Genomic DNA, 21,923 nt, shown 5'->3' with positions numbered 1-21,923 from the left:
GTCCCTTTTAAAGTGGAAATATTCCCAAGAAGAGAAGGGCCTTCCATTTACAACTTGTGTTTGTGAGAGGCATGTGACCCAAAGGATGGAGCAGAGAGCAAGAACAAAGGGTTCAGTGGAGAAGGGAAAGTACCAGCAAAAGCCCTGATGCTGTCTTTATTGTGCGAGTGTTGAGGGGAGGGTGAGTGGGATAGGGTTGATGTTGGTGGGGATTATACCGAGGACCCTAGAGGGGAAGTATGGACTTTGTGGCAATGGACTATCTGGGGTTGAGTCAGGGACATTAATCTTCTTTATACATTTTCCCCAGACGGGCTTTGTATAAAGGTAGGCCAACGCCCACACACCTAGAAAACTGGTCTGCCATAGAATCTGTCCTTACCTAATCAGACCCAATTAGCTAGAGTGAGATAAACTGAAATTCACTTCCACTCAACAAGTATTTATTGTAGAACAACCAGGACTGTTAACCCCATGACAGAGTTAAACCAGATCCTTCAAATCTGGTTCAAACTCCTAAAGGCATTTGAACTAAAAGCCTATCTCAAAGAAATGTATGGGGCAATTCCTCATGCCGCTGTTAGTCTTGGGGAATTTCACTCATTTCGGATATATAAAAAGTAATCATTTGCTATGATGACAAATATTTTAAAGTCACTACTAATACATTTATCGAGGTATTAGTCTATAATTGCTTATATATCCCCTTCCTGCCTATAAATAAGATTACAAAAAACATTCCACAGTTCAAAAATGATTTTCACATTGAACTCAATCTTGAAGCACACATGTATAAAATAGGAATTCAAAAAACCTGAAATTTTACTTCCATAACTTTCATAAGCTTAAATTGTCCAGGGAAGAAGATATCTATAGTCTATATGGAACTGGATTTATAGCAAAAATCTGTGGGTTGGTCAAGGTTGGGCAGAGAAGGCTATTGAGCAGGAAGAGGTCTGGGAAGGAGCTTCCCAGCATCTTCAGGTGTTGGGCCTCTTCCTCCCTGGTTTTGTGGGTTCTCCATGGGTCATGGGCCATGGTCACTGCATCCTCAGTCCCTCCATCCTTTCAGGCATGTCTGAGCAATGAGGAAATTCCCTTACCCATCCTTACTGTTGAGATAAAATTGAAATTTTAAACAAATTTTTTTGGGTAGGAACAACACAAAAAAGGATAGAAATGAATAATCTTAGTTTTAACACAATTAATGCAAACAGGAAAACCCTACATAGTAACTGGTTCAGATTGATCTGTCTCCCCCGAACCCTGCTCCCATATGCAGTTTGTAGACCTTTGGTGACTTACCCTAAGAGAAAGTATAATGACTCTGAAGCCAGATCAGTGAGATCACATTCAAACTCCACCATTTATTTACTAGCTGTGTGACCTTAGAAATGTTACTTAACTTCTCTGTGCTTCTGTTTCCTTATTGGCAAACAGAAGATAACAAGAATATCTACATCTTACAGGGTTGCTGTGCTAATTAAATACATAAATAGCATATAGTGCTTAATACAGTGCCTGAAACATAATAAATGCTCAACAAATGCAAGTTGTTATTATTCCTCTCCTAGAACTGCAAGTTAATGGAATACTTTCAGTTAGAAAATAAGCTCTCACATTTCTGTAGAAATAGATTAGCACAATAGGTCAAATCACAGCTTTCCAAGTCCCCACTCAGTAAGTTTATCTGATTGGAAGGCAGAGTTCTTTCCTCACAGAGGTAATCATTACAATTATTCCCATACTCACACTCTTTTCCCCTGTCATCCATATACAACCCAGAGATCCTCTTCTTCCCACCCTAAATCCTTTCCTCAACGGATAGAAGAGAGAAAATAAACAACTTATATTTATTTGGTACACTGGATCTTATATCTTATAGAATATTTCCATATATACGATATAATTTGACCACTTAGGAGATGAGTAGAGCAGGAACTCTTATCACTTAACAAATGAGGAGACTCCAGCTCAGAAGAATTATGCAATTTGCCCAGGATCACAGAGCTGCGAAACTGCAGGGCTGGAATGTGAGCCTCCTTCCTCTCTGTTTTCCCCTACACGGTGCTCCTTGCACTGGAAAGCTGGCTAGAATGTTGGGGTTTGTTACCACTTGTTTCCCATTTTATAATCTTCACAGAGCCCTAGATATCAACTCTCTCCTGATTTCTCTCCTTCAGATCCCTTCAGTGGTTGATCTAGCCTCCTTATCTTGTCTTTCTCTGTTCCGTAAAATCTCCGGGGAGGAGCCAGTCAGGAGTTGGGTGGCTGCCATGGCAGTGAACACGGAAGGACTTTCCCATCTTCTTTGTTTTGGCTAGCTAAGGTTGCTTCCCGAATTACAACAATGACACAGTTCTTCCGTGGCTGCAGCCTCCTAGAGCAAACGTGGTGGTGGAGCTTGCTTCTTTCCATTCCTTAATACTTGAAGGTATCCACCAACTATTAATATCCATTGAAAATACCCACCTCTCTTGCTCTTTTGGCCAGTAATCACATTTAACATTGAAAGTACAATATGGTTTCCTGTTAAGAACCACATTTGGTTTTTACGAGAACTGGGCCATAGACATGTAAGCTGCCTGGCTCTGCTTCCTAGGCAGTTTTCAAAGCTGTGGCTTTTATTGTGACAGTATCAAAGGTTGCCATGTCTTGATTCTTTCTTACCTATCTGCTCTACTTACCTTCCTGCTAATATGCACAGCAAAGATGGAAGAAGCTCACAGAGGTTGAGGAAGCTCTGAAGTGGGGTATGGAAAGTTGCAGAAACTTCTCCTGGGCACAGATGCTTTCTGAACTATGTTGCAAAAGGCAAGCCAGCTAGAAACTAGCCTAAAGGCACTAATGCAAAATGAGACAGGAGACAATACACTTATTTTGTATTTCTAAAAGTCTGTACAGTTATAGTGAAATCAAAAGTGTTACCAGGACTAGCAATGGGAGAGGGGAAGTGTTTCGCTACACATGTGCATATGAGAACCTAAACAAAAGCTTATCTAAATGCCCCTGTGTCCTGGCTGCAAGGTGGCAGAATGAAAATGTTATCAGGTTCTTTTAAATACTCATTTCAGAGAAACTTCCACAATAATAGAAATGGAAGGAGACAGCTTCTCCCATAAGACATGCGGGTTGGCTTTTTTTTTTTTCTTTTAGAGGCTTTTTCCTCTAAAAATCCCTGCTGACAAATTAATATTATGAGCACATTAAAGGATTCTGCTGTTAAAACTCCCTTTATGTGTCTCCTTTTCTATGGCACATTGTCATTTCTGAAAGAAAGACAGCTTACCCATCCTTGTCATTATAAATCATGAAAATACATTCACATTTGCATTTGTAATGTTAAATACATTAACAATAAGCTAAAATATGACTTCTCCAATTTTTACATCATTGTAGAAAAGTTTCTGGTAATTACCAAAAGAAAACCCTGAGGTTTTAAACAGATGCAGAGAGTATTTCTTAATATGTGATCTTCAGATCCTGTGCCTTGGAATAGTCTGAGATATTTGATAAAATGCAGATTCCTGGTCCTATACCAGATCTACAAATCACATTTTGTGGTTTAAGCTCCAGGTATCTACATTTTTAACTAGATCTTACACTGGTAGGTTGGGAAACCATTGGTTTAGAGAATGGCACAAAGTGCTTTCTTTACCTAAGTACAATTCTAGTAGGAGGGAGTTTCCTTTGTAAACTTCTTCCAATCAGTTAGTTGATTAGATTAAAAGCTGTCTGTCACCCTAGATTTCGGAAGGCACAGGGTCTTCTAGGCCAACTATAATCTGGTGTGTCTAAAGGGACCTTGTGACACATTCATGGTAGTTGGGGTAACATCTAATCTCTAAGAAGACTGGAGATTTTGATGTTGGAAACAAATCTCATCTATTCACATTGTGGCAGTGCTGTACCCATATTCCTAGAGAATCTCTCTTTTTTTCTATACTGTAAAAGTATGGGTATCTTTACTCTGTCTGTGGTCTGGCTGAATAAAACTCAAATAAAAGTGATACCAGTGGCCCTATCCCAGACAGCCCCTGTTTCTTCCTTCCCTCAGGGCTCTGGGAAATACCAAGGTGATCCTATTCATTAATTACTACTCTTATGTTAATGTTCCTACAAATGTTCTGACAGCTCAAATGCTTACGTTTCTAAAAGAGAACACTTTTTAATAAGCTTAATTAAAATAAATTCAGGAGGTGTGGCAGGCCAGGAGGAGGAGGAATTTTTTGTGATGACTTTTCATTCTCTTATATTTTAGAGCTATAAAATAACACTAAGCAAGTCACCTGTTCCCTTTATGTTAAGAATCAGCCCAGCTTTGAATATTCAAATGTCTGGAAAACTAAGCAAAAATTATTATTTCAAACAATAATTGTATAGAAATATTCTTTGACAATTTGGCTACAGAATTAGTAATAATAATAATAATAAATGTCTACTAAGCATCTGGAGTTATGAACTTGAATCTGTGCTCTGCTTGCTGATTACAAAACTTTGAGCAACTTCAGTAAGCTCTTTGAATCTTAATTTTCCTCATCTGTAAAATGGGAATCATAATATTTCACAGGGTAGTTGAGAGAATTAAGCAGATAATACACTACCAATCCTTAATACTTAGAAGTCAATCAAGGTTTGCTGTTTTAGTGATTATCGTTAAGTCACAGAATGCCTGGCAGTCTTGGGAGGTCCGTTTCAGGAAACAACCTGCCTGGTGTCACTTGCAGGCATGAAAGTGATAGGCATGATTTTGAGGTTGAATTATTCTTCAACTAAGAAAAATTCTTTGCTTAGTTTTCACCTAAACAAATCTCAGGTGTGTAAAAGTAGATTACCAATTCCATACATTATGCTTTTATATAAATGATTGTCCTTGACTTAGGCCAAGTCCTCCTGCCAAAGCACTTGCTGTTAAACATACAGATGTACAAAAGAAGAAAATTAGAATTCGTAAAAATCAGACTCCTGTTTTCAAAGTCTGAGGTTGACTCTGGAGGCACATTTGCAGGAATGACTAGACTACCTAATTATGCACTGTTTCAAATTTTCCTCTTTATTGTTGATTCAGTCATTCATTCAATAAATATTTACTGTGTGCCTACTCTGTGCCAACCTCTTGTTTTTGGCTTTTGGGAAACGTCAGTGAACAAGATAGAGTATGATCTGCCTGCCCTCAGTCTAAGCACTCAATAAATACAGAAACATAGAAGATAATTTCATAGAGCGTAAGTGCTACCAACAAAATACAACATTGTAACAGGAAAGAGAGTGATGAGGAGGGAGGAGAAGGGGACGACTTTGGGCCATCAGTGGACTTAGGAGTGGAAGCTCGGATGGGCAGGAGGAGGCAGCCTAGTGAAGACCCAGTGATCATTCCTGGCAGCGAGAATAGCAAGCTGAAAGGCACTGAGACGGGGAGGTCCAGGGACAGAAATGGCAAGTGTGGGGCTGACATGCGGTTCACAAAGGAGACAGAGGAGGATGAGATTGGAAAGGTAGGCAGATGCCCCATCATGAACGGTTTTCTGGTCATGGTAAGGAATTTGGCTTTGTTGAAATCCCAGTGGGAAGTCATTGCAGAATTTTAATAAATTAATGCTATTAGATTTGTGCATTAAAAAAAAGTCATTCTGGAGGCTGTGTGGAGAATGGTTCATAGGGAAGCAAGAGTGACTGCAAGGACATCAGTGAGAAGATTGTTGCCGTCAGGAGAGGCAGGGGCTTGGATGAGGGTGGAGAGGGTTGAGAGTACTTTGGGATTACAGCCATCAGGATGTGGTGCTCTACGTGGTGGGTGAGGGTGAGAGAGGAAGGCTCCTAGACTTTTGGGTTGAACAATGGCTTGGATGGTGGTTGGTACTATTAAATAAGATGGGGAAGAAAAACTTTGGGGAGAAAAACCTCGAGTTTTGTTTTTGGCACATTCAGATCTCATTAGTCATCCAAGTGGGGGTGTCTAGCAGGTAGCCGGATAAGAGCTGGTGTTTCGGAGCAGGGTCAGAGTTGGACATATTTAGAAGGAAGTTGTCAGCACACAAGTGGCATCTCAAACTGTCAGATTGGATGAGATCACCAATGAGAGTGTGTAGATGAAAGGTCTGAGAGCTCCAACACCCCACAACACACAGAGGCCTGGCTGAAAAAGCAGGAGCCAGTAAGGCAAGTAGAACGGGAAGGGCCAAGGACAAAGCAGAAGAGCCTAGAGAAGACTGGAGAAGAAAATATTTCAGGAAGGAGGTAGCAAACGCTACCGAGAGGTCCAGTTAGAGGAGACTGGAGAACTGAGAATTGGATGGCTTAGTCTGGGTCGGTGAGATGCTTGTCAGTGGCTTGAGAGCCCGTGTTTGCAGCAGCATGGTGGGAACTGAGGCTTGACTGGAGCAAGTTTAGGAGAGATTGGAGACAAGAGGGTGAAGGGGCCGGGCGTGGTGGCTAGTGCCTGGAATCCTAGCACTCTGGGAGGCTGAGGCGGGAGGATCGCTTGAGGTCAGGAATTCGAGACTGAGAGCAAGAGCAAGAGTGAGACCCCGTCTCTACTAAAAATGAAAAAATTAGCTGGGTCTGGTAGCATGTGCCTGTAGTCCCAGCTACTCGGGAGGCTGAGGCAGGAGGATTGCCTGAGCCCAGGAGTTTGGGGTTGCTGTGAGCTAGGCTGCTGCTACGGCATTCTAGCCCGGGCAACAAAGTGAGACTGACTCAAAAAAACAAAAAAAAAAAAAAAAAACAAAAAAAAAGAAGGTGTAGGGAACAAGAATAGGCAACCCTTTGGAATTTGTCTTGCTGTAAAGGAGAGCAGTGACATTGGAAGTCGGTAGAAGGGGACTTGTGCTTATAGGAGAGATTTCTTTTTCTTACAGTAGGTGATTATAAAACAAAGAAAGAATAGTGACCAAGAAATTGGTGAGAAGAAATGAAAATTCTTCTGTGAGTTTACAAAATCACCAGGCATCCTACATTAGTATGAATGTATTAAGAAGCTTGCTTTCTACTAATACCCAGGACCAGTTATACTGAAGGGATGGGGCCCTGGGGATATAAAAGGGCTGCAGAAACTTTAGAGCAACATGAGGAAAACATGTTTTGAGTTTCAAGCAATTGGCTTGCAAACAAACTTTTGGACTGCAACCAACTTTTAAGCTTGAGAGTGCCTGGATTACATTAGAACCAAGGAAAAAGTGGCTAATTTAATGGGTGCCACTGGGCTGAATAAACTAATTTATGTGATTCCAGATTTTATGTCTTGTTAATTTATCTAAGTAATTAGTCTATGTAATCAGAATGAAGCACAAGCCTAAATAGAATTGTGGTTTACAAGTTCACACAGGCAATGCTGCACACTGTGTTAGAGGGTAGGCGAGCCTGCAATTTCTGTTGAAATTTTAAATACAGATGTTCCTTTTTACGATGAAATCGGCTTTTAGGAAACTACTAAGTGGCCTCATAACCAGGTAGGATTTAGGAATACTGGGATGGTGTCAACTCTGGACTGCTTTCTTGTAAGTGACTAGTGAAGAAACTTCCTGGGACCTCAGTTAATGCTTAATAAATAAATACATTTTCATGTGAATAGAAACTAAAAATTATTCCAATTTGTTCTGAAATTATTTGGTTTCAAATGACTTTTGGACATTTCCTCAAATTGGATATATCCTCAAAAGACAAACAGGTGCCAAGAGTGAGGCTATTCAAAGGAATGATCTGAGACTTGAGAGGCAAAACCCAAAGAGTTGTTCCCAATGTGTTTTGCCAAATGGCAGCATCCTTGGAACAGGCCTAATCTCTCCCACATCTTTGTTGCGAAGAGGCTGATGCTTGCTTGGATGTACATGTTTTGGTGGGCTTGTTAAAAAAGAATGTTACTTTTTTGAGTCAAGTATTATATGGATTTCTCTAGCTCTAAATGTTTAGCAATGCCATTTATGATATAGATTAGCAACATTTCTGACATTGTAGGCTTAGGAAGCTCAGAATTAGCAATCAAAATTAACTTTTCTAATTTCAGCAATTGAATTAAGCGTTCCTATAAAACAAAGAAATTCATAACTATGTGAACAGAATTCTAAACTGGAAGCTCCAACTAATGGTTTGGGAAGATGCAGTGTCGTTGGATACCATGATAAATTCCAAATGTGACTTTTTTGTAGAGAAGCATTCATTTACATGTGTCTCTTCTGGAGTATTCACTTATCAAAGAACTCAGCTTCACTGATTTGCAGTCCTACTTAATACAGCCATCTCCACACTGAGAATCCCAGAAAGTCTCCCAAATTTCCTAAGGAATGGATGATAAAAAGGCATATTTTGTCCCTACATTCTGATGTTCTAGTAAACTGAAACAGGGAGCAATTTATTTGGGAGTTTAACTCAGATTACATGTATTATATCAGTATCAGTAATTTACCAGTTATGCTATACTTCTTATAGACACTAAGTAACAGCAACAACAACAAAAAAAACAGCTTAATTTAATCACTTTGCAATGTAAACATGTATGAAATATCCTACTGTACCCCGTATATAACACATACAATTATTCGTCAGTTAAAAATGAACTTAATCCCAATTATCCTGATTTGATCATTACATATTATATACATATATCAAAACATCACGTATGCCCCATGGATACATAAAAATATTATGTACCAATAAAAATTCAAAAAAACAAAACCAAAGAAATTTTTAATTTTCCAAGCATGCCTTTCCCACATGTGTGATTTAAATGATAATCCACTATAAGCTAGATATCTTTCTCATAAATAAGTACAGAAATAAGTACCCACTTACAGGGTTTATATGTTTGCACAACTTACATGAACATGCCTTCTGGGGTCATTCGTCCAGCTTGAATTAAGTAGGTTCCAAATCGAAACCCTGCTGCATAGGCAAAATATACAAAAGCATGGCTGAATGCATAACAGCTCCCAATGATCTGTGCTTTCTTCAAGGTATTTCTGAAATGCACAAAATTTACCAAATAATGAGGCATGGATTATGGCAAGGTCAATTTAATAAATGTAAAGTAATGAATATAGAGGACTTTGAAATGTTATAATTGAGGGGATGTACATTTTTCTAAGGGTTAAAGAGAAAGTGATTTTTTTTAGTACTGAGAGTTATTTTTAGAGAAGACAGTTAATATAATGATTTTCTCTATAGCTATATACTCTATAGGGAGTGTAACAAGTTGCCTTAATATACTTTCAAATGAGTGGACAGTCTGTGAAACGATAGCTAGTGTAAGAGTTAAAGAGATTTGGTTTAGAGGTGTTTAGAAATATTCTCTAACTTTCTATCATAATCTTTCCTTAACAGAATAAACAGTGGAAACTAAAGCGTGGTAGCAACAACAAGCGTGAGGCCAAAAGAGTACAAAGCTATCTTTTTGATAAAGTAATACAAAGAGCATCACTAAGCCAATGTGATAAGAAGGACTAGTTTAAAATTAAAAGGAGTAAGCACATTTATTGTGTATCTATTCATTTTAAAATGCAAACTATTGGCCAGGAGTGATGGCTCACGCCTGTAATCCTAGCACTCAGGGAGGCTGAGGCAGGAGGATCTCTTGAGGTTAGAAGTTTGAGACCGGCCTCAGCAAGAGCAAGACCCTGTCTCTACTAAAAGTAGAAGGAAATTAGCTGGGCAACTAAAATATGTATAAAAAAAAAATTAGCCAAGCGTGGTGGCACACGCCTATAGTCCCAGCTACTCAGGAGGGTGAGGCAGGAGGATCGCTTGAGCCTGGGAGTTTGAGGTTGCTGTGAGCTAGGCTGACGCCACGGCACTCTAGCCTGGGCAACAGAGTGAGACTCTGCCTCAAAATAAATAAATAAATAAAATAAAATGTAAACTATTTTAGGGATTTAATGTAAAGGACCAGGCAAACTTACTTTCTTTCTTAAATATGTTACTTCATCAATCTTCTTCCAGGAAAAAAAGAAAAATGTGTACACTTAGTAACAGTTAATGGTAATGTGGGAGGACTTAAAATATTTATTCTTTTTTTGTTTGTTTCTTGAGAGAGGGTCTCACTCTGTCATCCAGGCTAGAGTGCAGTGGCGTTTATCATAGGTTACAGCAACCCCAAACTCTTGGGCTCAAGCAATCCTCCTGCTTCAGCCTCCTATGCAGTGGGGACTACAGGCATATGCCACCATGCCTGGCTAATTTTTCTATTTTAAAATATTTATGCTAATTGTGTTCACCCTCAACTCGTCTTCTAATTTCCTCTTGGTGAAGTCATATGAAAATTATCCTATGTCATTATTAGGAAAGATTCCAGAGCAAATGAATTGGCAGACAAACCACTGCAGTCATTCAGGAGCACTGTCTTCACAGAACAAAACATGGTTAATGGAATCAGCATGAATCTACAATCACCTGTGCTGAGTCTGAAGCGTCTCTTCATACATTTGCTCGAAGACTTTTTCTCTTGTTAATGACACTATAGTACGTATATTCTCCACAGCTTCAGTTACTATCTTATAAAATAAGACAATACAACATAGAAATAAAATCAGTAATGGTTAAACTCTTTCTGGTTGTGAATTCCATTCGGACTGGGACATATTAAGTACATCAAGCCCATAAGTTTTCCTGACAAGTATTTTTAGCTTCCTTCCCCACTACCTCTTACCAGAAAAAGATTGGAAAATGACATTTCAGGATAATAAACATAAAGAAAATTTCTTTTGAAAGATTTAGTCCACTTGTCTAAGTTTAGCCCCCTTCAAGTTTTCACTGAATTTCAATTTAAACTGGTTCCACAGGCGAGGGAATCAAACATTAGTGAGCATTATGTTCACACGCAAAGGAGCTTCCTGTAAATTATGAAACAATTCAAGTAAAAGATAGCAGAGAGAATCAAATAATTATTTCACTCCAGTACAGAAATGAAAATAGCAGCCGGAAAGGACTCAGGAGCATTCCAGTAAAGTGACACAAGCTGTGGCTCTAAAATTCTTTATATGATAAAGCCAGTTTTCATTTTGATGTCTGTAAACTTAAAACTATATTTAATTCAAATATGAGTAATGCCCCTTAATATTTATATAGTTTTTAAAAAGAATGCATAATTACATGGGATTCAAAATGGAGGAGACTTCACTTAGAATAATAACCTTTTGGACATGAGAACACATGTTGGCTTGAAGGAGAAACTTCCTGTTTTCACATTCTATTTCCAGGCTGGCAGAGTGGGCTGGGGACAGAGGAGACCTGGGTGGACACTCAGCGTTATCTGAAGAACTACTTGGGCTGCAGGAGAGAGGCCTGACCACTTGCACTGTGGTCAGGGTGCCTAGATTCTGCTCTCAATTTTGACGTTGTTTTAAATTCTCATTAATTTCAAAATGAACTCAAAGAGACCCCCCATTTGAACATATTCTGTAGTATGCAAAGAAAATGGATGAGAATGCTGAAGACTTGTTTGAGGGAAAAGAAATAAACATAAAAATCTTTGTGACCATTTTTCACAACGGAGAAAGGACTACTATTACAAAACCTTAGAAAGTAGTCTTTTATAAAAAACTAATAATGTCATTTTAAGTCTGAAAAATAAATCGTGATGATTTGCCCAAATCTACACACGCAGCTGAACAAAGACCGATATATTTTATTGGTCTGTATTCTAAATTGGTGTTCGGTAAATTGACATGTTAAAAGCCATAGGGAAAGGCCTCAGATGGCCTATTTGAATGGAGTTACTGACTGTATGGTTCGAAGCTATTCCAATGATACAAAAAGGAAATGTCAAACTGTACACATACAACTAAAGATCAAGACAAAAAATAAGACACGTAAAACATAGTTAATTGGGCCTTGTTAATTTATAAATTGTGCCAATTATCACAATGTTGATATCACACAGGGTGGGCTAAACAACTGTCTACTGTCTCTGAGGCAAATATTTGTTAAGTACTTCAGTCTATAGAGTACAAGCAAACATTCTAAGGTTCTTTATCTAGTGCAAGAAAGGTGGAAAGGTCCAAGGATCAGGCAAACCAGATTACAGTGGTGAGTAATGTGCTTGGCATCTCTGCTCATGAATATTCATGACATTTATATTGTGCCAGCTGTGATACAGTCACTGTGATACAGACTATAAATGATATTAAAATCATTTTCATATTTGGAGGATGTTCACCAATGTAGTAAAGACTGTTGAAACCATATCATGAGAGGAGCAGCTTAAAGACCTGGATATATGGCTAACAGAAGACTCACAGTTTACATGATTCAGCTTCTGAAAGGCTGTCACGAAAAACAGTTGTTGGACCGTTACCAAGATGGAAGCCAAGAAGTGTAAGATAGGAGGTCATCACAAAACAAAAACACCAAAAACCAAACTGCCTACTACCCAAGGCTATCCAAGGGTAGGCAGCCTGGGAAAGCCATGTACCACCTACCGTTGGAGCAAAAGGGGGCGCAGTAGAAGATGCATGGACACTGGACAGGAATGTTTTATGAGGGACTCCTACTTTGGGTGAGTGGTTGAATCAAATGATGGCTCTTTTAATTCTTAGTTGTTATGATTATACAACGTTTCCCTAAATCTCTAATACAATGATTATTTTTATGAATATGGTTGATCCTAAGAAGCTTACATACCTGTATGTCAAAGCATTTTTCAAATAATTAAATACATTGTTCATTTTGATCAGTATAAGAATGTCTTTGTCACTGACACCTTATTTTAGGTACTGCCTTGTATTCAGTAACTGCTATACTTCCTGTTTGTTTTGAAAAGTAAAATACCCAGAAGAATTGCTCAAGAACATTTAATTATTCAATGGTCAGAGAATGGGGAATCATGATGTTAGCAAATTCCCCCATGATATGGTGGCAGTATTAATGGCTGACATTAAGTGCTTACTGTCTTCCAGGCACTATTCTAAGTGTTTTGCATAGAATAATGCTAAGTGTTTTATGCAATATTCACAAAACTGTGTAAGTGGATACTGTTATTATTCCCACTTTATAGATGAGAAAACTGAACTTAAAAAAGGTTGACCTAACTTGCTCATACCACACATTTATTAGTGATAGAATCTGGATTCTAACTCAGCCAATTTGAATCCAGAGCCTTTGTTCTAAATCATGCATCCTATTACTTTCTATCCTAAACTGGTCTGTATGCATTTCAATATATACATATACCACTTTACAGATTCCTAAGAGATGAAGTTAACATATCATAAAGATGGAAGCTCTGATTATGTCTCCCTTAAAATGTTATGATGGTAATAACAGTCTTCATTTTACCTTTCCAGCACGCTTAAGTTCTTGCTTATCCTTGTCTGCAAATCCAGTCATTGTTGCGGTTTCGATCATTCCTGTCAGAGCAAGTACTGGAGCAATACTCAGAATCAGGAGTGTCATCTCCCATCCATATATAAAGGAAATGATAACTGACAATCCCATGTTAGTTGCATTTTGTGTTAAGACACCAACCCTTGAACCTGTTGCCTATAATCGGACATATTTTGGGGGAAAAAAATCAGTTAACTTTAAATTAACAAGAATTCATATTATAGTTCCTTGCAAAACAAGGTAGACATTCTTTTTTTTTTAGGATTTATACTTAAGTTTATACTTCGAATTTATACTTAGATATTAAATAAGACACATATTTTTTAAATGGCCTTAACTAATGAATCATTTTATTTCATTTTTCTACATTATGTCCAATATTGAGATATCCAAATGAACTGGCCTTTAGTTTAGTGGAACACTATAGGATAGAAGACTGTATAGAAAGATGATAGGAACAGACTATTTGAAATTAAATACTGCCTACTTAGAGGAAGACTTTTATGTTTATGTTGCTCTACCTGAGAGCTCTCCTTAAATAGTTGTGCAGGATTTTACACTCTAATCCTAATTAAGTGTGTTGAAAGCTGAAGTTACAGGATTTCTTTTGTCTTCTCAATGATAGATATATACCCACATTCTTCTTGTTTCCTTACACCCAAACATGCAACAGCAGTAAAACAACACACCTGTGCTTGCATGTGCATACACAAACACATACACACACCCCCCCCATCTGTTCAGTCCTAACTTATGGAAAAATTCTTGGTAATATAACCAATGTCTGATAATGGCAGAATCATAGTTACTGTTAAAAATAAACTAACTAAAAAAAAGAGTCAATCTTTAGTTAAGCATTTTATACTCTTTATTACTTACAAAGCTGTGGTCACATTTGCTAGGAATTTTATGGGTAAATAAATATTTTAATAATTAATAGCATTAATAGTGCCACTTTTACATACATGCATAACAGATGTACTTAAAATTTAAGTGTTTGGCAAAGGTGGTTTGAGTTATGCATATACATTCTTTTTGAAGTTTTGCATTGTCTATTTTATGGAAGTAAAAAAAAAGAGTGCTATATTTTAGCCTACATATTTATTAAAATAGAATCTAATTCACCTTCAACAACATTCTAAGGTCACTTGTTAATTTCCATTTTAATGGAAAAAAATTTGCATTATGGAACCTCTAAAAATAAGATTTTTATCTATTTTTGTACCCTTACTTTTTACATGAATTCTTTCTTTCTATTCTTATATAATAATATTCTATTCTATTAATAATATTCTATTCCATTATATATATATATTATATATCCATTATATATATTATAATCATGCAAGGATCTTAACTCACACCATCTGAGTCCAAACTCAGTGTGTTTTGGAATACGAAGTTTTGTGTAGGAGTGGCAAGAGTTGATATGGAAAGGAGACCAACGTGGAGAGGAAAGAGTAGGGCAGAAGGAAAGGCACACCCAAAGACAGCCAAAATAGAAAAAAGGATGAGAGGAAACGGTACCCATAATTTCCATACTACAGTTGTAGCTAGTATATAAAGGTACTCAAAAATTGCCAACTTTTACTGAGTACTAAATAAGCACTTTACCTTTGTTATATTATTTAATCCCACAGCAGTGCAAAGAGATGGATACTATCACTAGTTCTGTAATGCAGATATGAACTGCAAGTAGAAAGACAAAATAACTTGCCCACAGTAATACAATTGTAACTGGAGGATACAGAACTCTTTGCTCCCTGACGCTTTTGGGAGTAAGTGGTTGACCTGATACCCTATCACCCCTGCATACTTAGGGATGATTTCTTATAAACAAGAACACTTTCCTCATAACAAACATCACAGCATCAAAATCAGGAAATTAACATTTGATACCCAACTACCATCTAACTCTTAGACCTCATTCCAGTTTTGTCAATTGTCTCAATATGTTTTACAGCAAAAGGATATCCAAGTCAGAATCACACATTCCATTTAGTTGTTATGTCTCTTTAGTTTCCCTCAATTTGGAATAGTTCTTCGTTCTTACCTTGACGTTCACAACCTTGACTGTTTTGAAGATTACAGGCCAGTTATTCGGTAGAATGTCTTTCAGTTTTAGTCTATCTGATATTTCCTCACAATTAGGTTCTAATTTTGTATCTTTGGCAGCAAAGCTACAGAAATGATGCTGTGTTCTTCTCATTGCATCCTAGTCAGTGGCACACAATTCTGATTGGTCTGATTCCTGGTGTTGCTCACTTTTAAAATGAATTAAAATGGTGTCTTCTAGGTTTCTCCACTATGAAGTTTCTCTTTTTCCCTTTGTAATTAATAAATTTTTGAGGTACTTTGAAGCTACGTCAATGTTGAATTTCTTATCAAACTTTCCATTTATTTATTGCAGTCTGAAACTAATGGCTTTTTATTTTCTTTAGTAGTTTATAATCTGTTACTATTATATAATTGTTTATTTTGATATTCAAATTGTGCCAAATATAGCCAGTGGAAGTCCCTTCATGTTGTCTTTGTTGTCCTTTGACATATCTCTATCATTCTTTGAATATGTCCTTACTTTCTGACACAAAAAGATTTTCCAAGTTCATCCTGTGCTAACTCTACTTTACTGCTGGAATCAGTCATTTCTCTAAAGATCCCTGGTTTTTTTTAGTGGAGAATATTACTTAGCAGCCCAGATAGGGTGCTAGTTGTGCTTATTATTATTACTGGAATGCCAGTGGACAGAACTGAAGAATATGTATGTCTGTGTATGTGTGTGTGTATGTGTTGAGTGTGTGTGTATGTACTAATAGATGCATTCACACATTTACATCTATATTTATTTCTTTATCTATGTGCATTTCTTGAATTCATGAGTTGGAATGGCATTATACATGAATCAGCACCATAGATGCTGACCCCTATAAACCACCAAAAAAAGCTGAAGTTCACAACTCTTATAAAACAATAACACAACAAGGGAAACAAACAATAAGGTACTACCCAACATGGTGAACAGAATAGCAACTCACATATCAATTCTATTTCTTAACATTAACAGTTTGAATGTGCCACTCAAAAGACATAGGCCAGCTGAATGGATGAATAACCCCACTATCTGTCACCTCCAGGAGACACAGCTAAACCACAAGGATGCACACAGGGTCAATGTGGAAGGATGGAAAAAAATATTCCATGCAAATGGAAACCAAAAGAGAGCAGGTGTAGCTATCCTCATATCAGATAAAATTGACTTTAAAGCAACAATAGTAAGGAAAAACAGAGATGGTCATTATATAATGGTAAAGGGAGCAATTCAACAAGAATACATAACAATCCTGAATACTTATGCACCTAACAGAGGAGTGCCCAGATTTATAAAGCCAACCCTACTAGATCTAAGCAAAGATATAAACAGCAGCATCATAATTACCGGGAACTTAAACACCCCACTGATGGAACCAGACAGATCATCCAAGCAGAAAATAAACGAAGACACACTGGACCTAAATGGTCCAGTGGAACTCTAGTACAAATGGGCCTAACAGACATTTACAGAACATTTTACCCCCAAACTACCGAACATACATTCTTCTCATTAGCACATGGAACATTCTAAAATATTAATCATATTTTAGGCCACAAAACATGTCTCAACAAATTAAAAAAATAGAAATAATACCATGTACCTTCTCAGACCATGGTGAATTAAAACTAGAAATCAACGCTAAGACAAACACTCAATTCTACACAAAGTCATGGAAATTAAACAACCTGCTGCTGAATGATTATTGGGTCAATAATGAAATTGAGATAGAAATCAAAAGATTCCTCAAACTGAATGACAAGGAAGAAACAAGCTATCCAAATCTGTGGGATTCAGTAAAAGCAGTCCTATGCATAAAATTCATAGCCTTAAATGCCTACATAAAAAAGACAGAAAGATCACAAATTAACAATCTAATAACATATCTCGAGGAACTAGAAAAGAAAGAGCAAACCAAACCCAAATTCAGTAGAAGAAAAGAAATAACTAAGTTCAGAGCAGAACTAAACAAAATGGAAAATAAAACAAAAAAATCATACAAAGGATCAATGAACCAAAATTTGGTTCTTTGAAAAGATAAACAAAATTGATAGACTTCTTGCTAGGTTAACCAGGAATGGAAGAGAGAGAACCCAAATAAGCTCAATCAGAAATGAAGAAGGAGTTATTACAACTGATACCACAGAAATACAAAATATCATCTATGAATACTATAAAAATCTCTATGCACATAAACTCAAAAACATAGAGAAAATGGACAAGTTCCTGGAAACAGACAACCTCCCAAGACTCTATAAGGAAGAAATAAAACTCCTGAACAGACCGATAATGAGAAGTGAGACTGAAGCAGTAATAAAAATTCTTCCAACAACAAAAGGCCCTGGACTAGGTGGATTCACAGCCAGATTTTACCAGACCTACAAAGAAGAGCTGGTAGCCATGCTGCAGAAATTATTCCATAACATCAAGAAGGAGAGAATCCTCCCCAACTCATTCTACAAAGCCAGTATCACCTTGATACCAAAGCCAGAAAAGGACACAACAACAAAAAAAACTATAGACCAATATCCCTATGAATATAGATACAAAAATCCTCAATAAAATACTAGCAAATACTGATCTCAACAGCACATGAAAAAAATAATCCATCATGACCAAGTGGGCTTAATCTTAGGAATGCAAGGATGATTCAAAATATGTAAATCAATAAATGTCATTCACCAAATAAACAGAAGCAAAAACAAATATGATATGATCATCTCAATAGATGCAGAAAAAAGCTTTTGACAAAATTCAGCACCCTTTCATGATAAAAACCCTCAACAAAGTAGGCATAGAAGTAACACATCTCAAGATTATATAAACCATATATGACAAATCCACAGCCAATATCATACTGAATGGGGAATAGTTGTAAGCATTCCACCTAAGAACTAGAACAAGACAAAGATCCCACTGTCATCACTTCTACTCAACATAGTGCTGACAGTCCTAGCCAGAGCAATCAGGCAAGAGAAAAAAACAAAGGGTATGCAAATCAGGAAAAAGGAGGTCAAACTATTGCTTTTTGCTGACGATATGATCTTATGTCTGGAAAATACCAAAGACTCCACCGAGAGATTCCTGGAATTGATAAATAAATTCAGCAAAGTCTCAGGTTACAAAATCAATATACACAAATCAGTAGCATTCCTGTACACCAACAACAGTCAAACTGAGAGTCAAATCAAAGACTCAGTGCCATTCACAATAACTACGAAGAAAATAAAGTACCTAGGAGTATACTTAACCAAGGAGGTGAAAGATCTCTACAAAGAGAACTTCAAAACACGGAGAAAATAAATTGCAGATGACATAAACAAATGGAGAAAACATATCATGTTCATGGATTGGTAGAATCAACACTGTAAAATGTCCGTACTACCAAAAGTGATTTATAGATTCAATGCAATCTCCACCAAAACACCAATAGATTTCACAGATCTAGAAAAAATAATTCTATGCTCCATTTGGAACCAGAAAAGAGCCCAAATAGCCAAAGCAATCTTAAGCAAAAAGAAAAATCTGGAGGCATCACATTACCAGACCTCAAACTATCCTACAAGGCTATACTGACCAAAACATCATGGTATTGACACAGAAATAGAGACACAGACCAATGGAATAGAACAGAGAAACCAGATATAAAATCATCCACATACAGCCAACTGATCTTTGACAAAGCAGACAACAGTATACACTGGGGAAAAGAAGCCCTATTCAATAAATGGTACTGGGAAAACTGGATAGCCAGATGCAGAAGAATGAAAAAGGATCCATATCTCTCATCACTCATAAAAATTAATTCAAGATGGATAAAAGACATAAATGTAGGATATGAAACTATGAGAATTCTAGAAAGAAATGTTGGAAAAACCCTTCTAGATATCAGCCTAGGCAAAGAATTTATGAAGAAGACCCCACTGGCAATTACAGCAACAATAAAAATAAATGAATGGGACTTGATTGAATTAAAAAGCTTCTGCACAGCTAAGGAAATAATCAACAGAGCAAATAGACAACCTACAGAATGGGAGAAATATTTACAAGCTATACATCTGATAAAGGGCTAACAACCAGAATCTACAAAGAACTCAACAAGGAAATCAACAAGGAAAAGACAAACAACCCCATCAAAAAGTGGGCAAAAGACATGAACAGAAGTTTTTCAAAATAAGATAGACAAATGGCCAATAAAAATGAAAAAATGCTCGTCACTAATTATCAGGGAAATGCAAATCAAAACCACAATGAGATATCATCTAACCCTAATGAGAATAGCTTTTATCAAAAAGTCCCAAAACAGTAGATGCTGGTGTGGATGCAGACAGAAAGGAACATATATACACTGTTGGTGGGACTGCAAACTAGTGCAACCTCTACGGAAAATCGTATGGTGATTCCTCAAAGAACTAAAAGTAGAACTACCCTTTGATCCAGCAATCACACTAACTCAGTATTTACTCAAAGGAAAAAAAGACATTCTATAAAAAAGATACCTGCACTCGAATGTTTATAGCAGCACAATTCACAATTGCAAAGATGTAGAGTCAACCCAAGTGCCGGTCAATTTATGAGTAGATTAACAAAATGTGGTATATGTATACCATGGAATACTGCTCTGCCATGAAGAAGTATGAATTAATGCTTTTTTCAAGAATTTGGGTGGAAATGGAGACCATTCTCCTAAGTGAAGTACCTAAAGAATGGAAAAACAAACACTGTCTGTACTTGCTATTAAATTGGAACTATCCAATGAGCACACATGTGCACAGAGGGAAGTAAGATTCAGTGGAAATCAAGCAGGGGGAAGGGGGTAGAAGGGGATGGGCAAAAACCCACCTACTGGGTACAATGAACACTACCCAGGTGATAGGCACATTTATAACCCTGACTCAAGCATAACAAAATTGATACATGTAATCAAAAACATTTGTACCCCCATAATATTTTCAAATAATAATTTAAAAAATTAATCATCGGAAAAAAACTCTTAAAGTATATAGTGTTTTCATATTATCTTTTCTTACTATTTAATTCTTAGCTCTCTTCTCTAACTCATTCTTGGTGTCTTATTTAGTCCTTTAGTTATTCTATTATATGTGTCAAATCTTTGTTTTGGATTGAAAATACCCAGAACTGAAAGGCTTCCTTTCATTTTTCACTGAGAGTTACCTGTTAGACATGAGAACTTACCTGACTCCTTAATGATATGGATCATCTCAGCACAGCTCACATATATGCACAGACACATGTGTGCATGTGCCCATGTGCACACCATTTATATACACCATTTAAAAATAAAAACAATATACATACTCCTTGAATTTGTGCTATATCTGTAGCTAATATTGTTGTCAAGGCTCCCGTGCTATTTTCCTTATCATCAAACCAGGCAATATCCTAGAGAAAAAGGGATTAATATATAGTTGGTAAAAACATTCTTCTCCAACTTCTGATTTTGCTGTAGTAAGTTAGAAGGTTACCTGCTTCCTCACTCACAAATACTTAATTCTTGTAATAGAGATGGAATGACTTCCACTTCTTACTTCATAAATATCTATATTTAGATATAAACTGAAGAACTTAAGCCCAACAGCTTGGAGTCATTATCACATTACAATATTGTATAACAAACAATGTTAAGAATGATCACTTTGAACCATGAAGTAATTTGTAATTTCACTCCACAAGTAATCTGGAGAACAGACTCTATTAAAAAAGTAAGGCAATGCACAACACAATTTAGAAATATTTTCAAAGCTTTCTACCCAAACTGACTAATAATAAAAAGTCTCTCTCCTCTTTAAGAGCCACATAGGCAAGATTTTCCCCGACACTTCATATTACTCCCCTAGATGTTACAGGCACTGGGCATTGCGAAAGGCTAAAAAGGCAGAAGGCTGTAAAGCACCTATAGCCAGGAACATGCAACCTAAAGGAGACACAGCCATAGAAGCATAATGCAATAACCAATTTTATTTTCAACAGCAAATGGAGACAGTATGTCTTAGCACTTCTCAACCTGAGGAATTAATTTCTTTTATTAGCTACTGAATGTTTTCTCCCACTCACTCAAAGCACTTGTATCTCTTATGGCTTAAAACCATGTGGAGAGTGTCTCTGAAAGATGGTTTATTTTTAGTGATAAAGAACAACAACAACAAAAAAAAACCTGCTGGTTTACTGCAATCCACCCAAGGCTCTGAGGCCCAGGTTACAAGTTGCTGCCAACTAAGAAAACAAAAGCATGACAGATTGAGGGCTGTGCATTAATCATGCAGTTGTGTCAGAAGAAAAATATCTCATGGGGGGTACAGTCCCAGCATGATAGCACCACTCTGAGCCACTGCATGGGGGAGGGGTCCCAATGAGTTTAGGGTTCTAGATGCCCAAAGAGCATCCTACAGAGATCACAATCTGCATCGCACAGTAGCCACTTTGAAAGCACAACCCCAGCCAAAGGCCTAACAAACTGTGAACACGCATCAGCAGTGATAATAACCACAGCACCCTGGAATTG

The 21,923-nt window shown here is 37.2% G+C and overlaps 1 protein-coding gene across 1 annotated transcript in view; it reads right to left on the bottom strand.

The window, feature by feature from the left end:
- ABCB5 (ATP binding cassette subfamily B member 5) overlaps positions 1 to 21,923 on the bottom strand; it is a 107,083-nt gene that overhangs the window by 15,632 nt on the left and 69,528 nt on the right. Inside the window, exons 20-23 of the mRNA XM_045565473.1 lie at positions 20,720 to 20,803; positions 13,264 to 13,467; positions 10,381 to 10,481; positions 8,814 to 8,954 (exon numbers count right to left, since the gene is read on the bottom strand). Coding sequence (XP_045421429.1) covers positions 8,814 to 8,954; positions 10,381 to 10,481; positions 13,264 to 13,467; positions 20,720 to 20,803 — 530 coding nt within the window. The remainder of the gene's footprint in view (positions 1 to 8,813; positions 8,955 to 10,380; positions 10,482 to 13,263; positions 13,468 to 20,719; positions 20,804 to 21,923) is intronic.

Source organism: Lemur catta, chromosome 11, assembly GCF_020740605.2.
Source record: "Lemur catta isolate mLemCat1 chromosome 11, mLemCat1.pri, whole genome shotgun sequence".
NCBI classification, from domain to species: Eukaryota; Metazoa; Chordata; class Mammalia; order Primates; family Lemuridae; genus Lemur; species Lemur catta.
The sequence above is the reverse complement of the archived record's forward strand: the minus strand, read 5'-3'. Positions and strand labels throughout refer to the sequence as shown.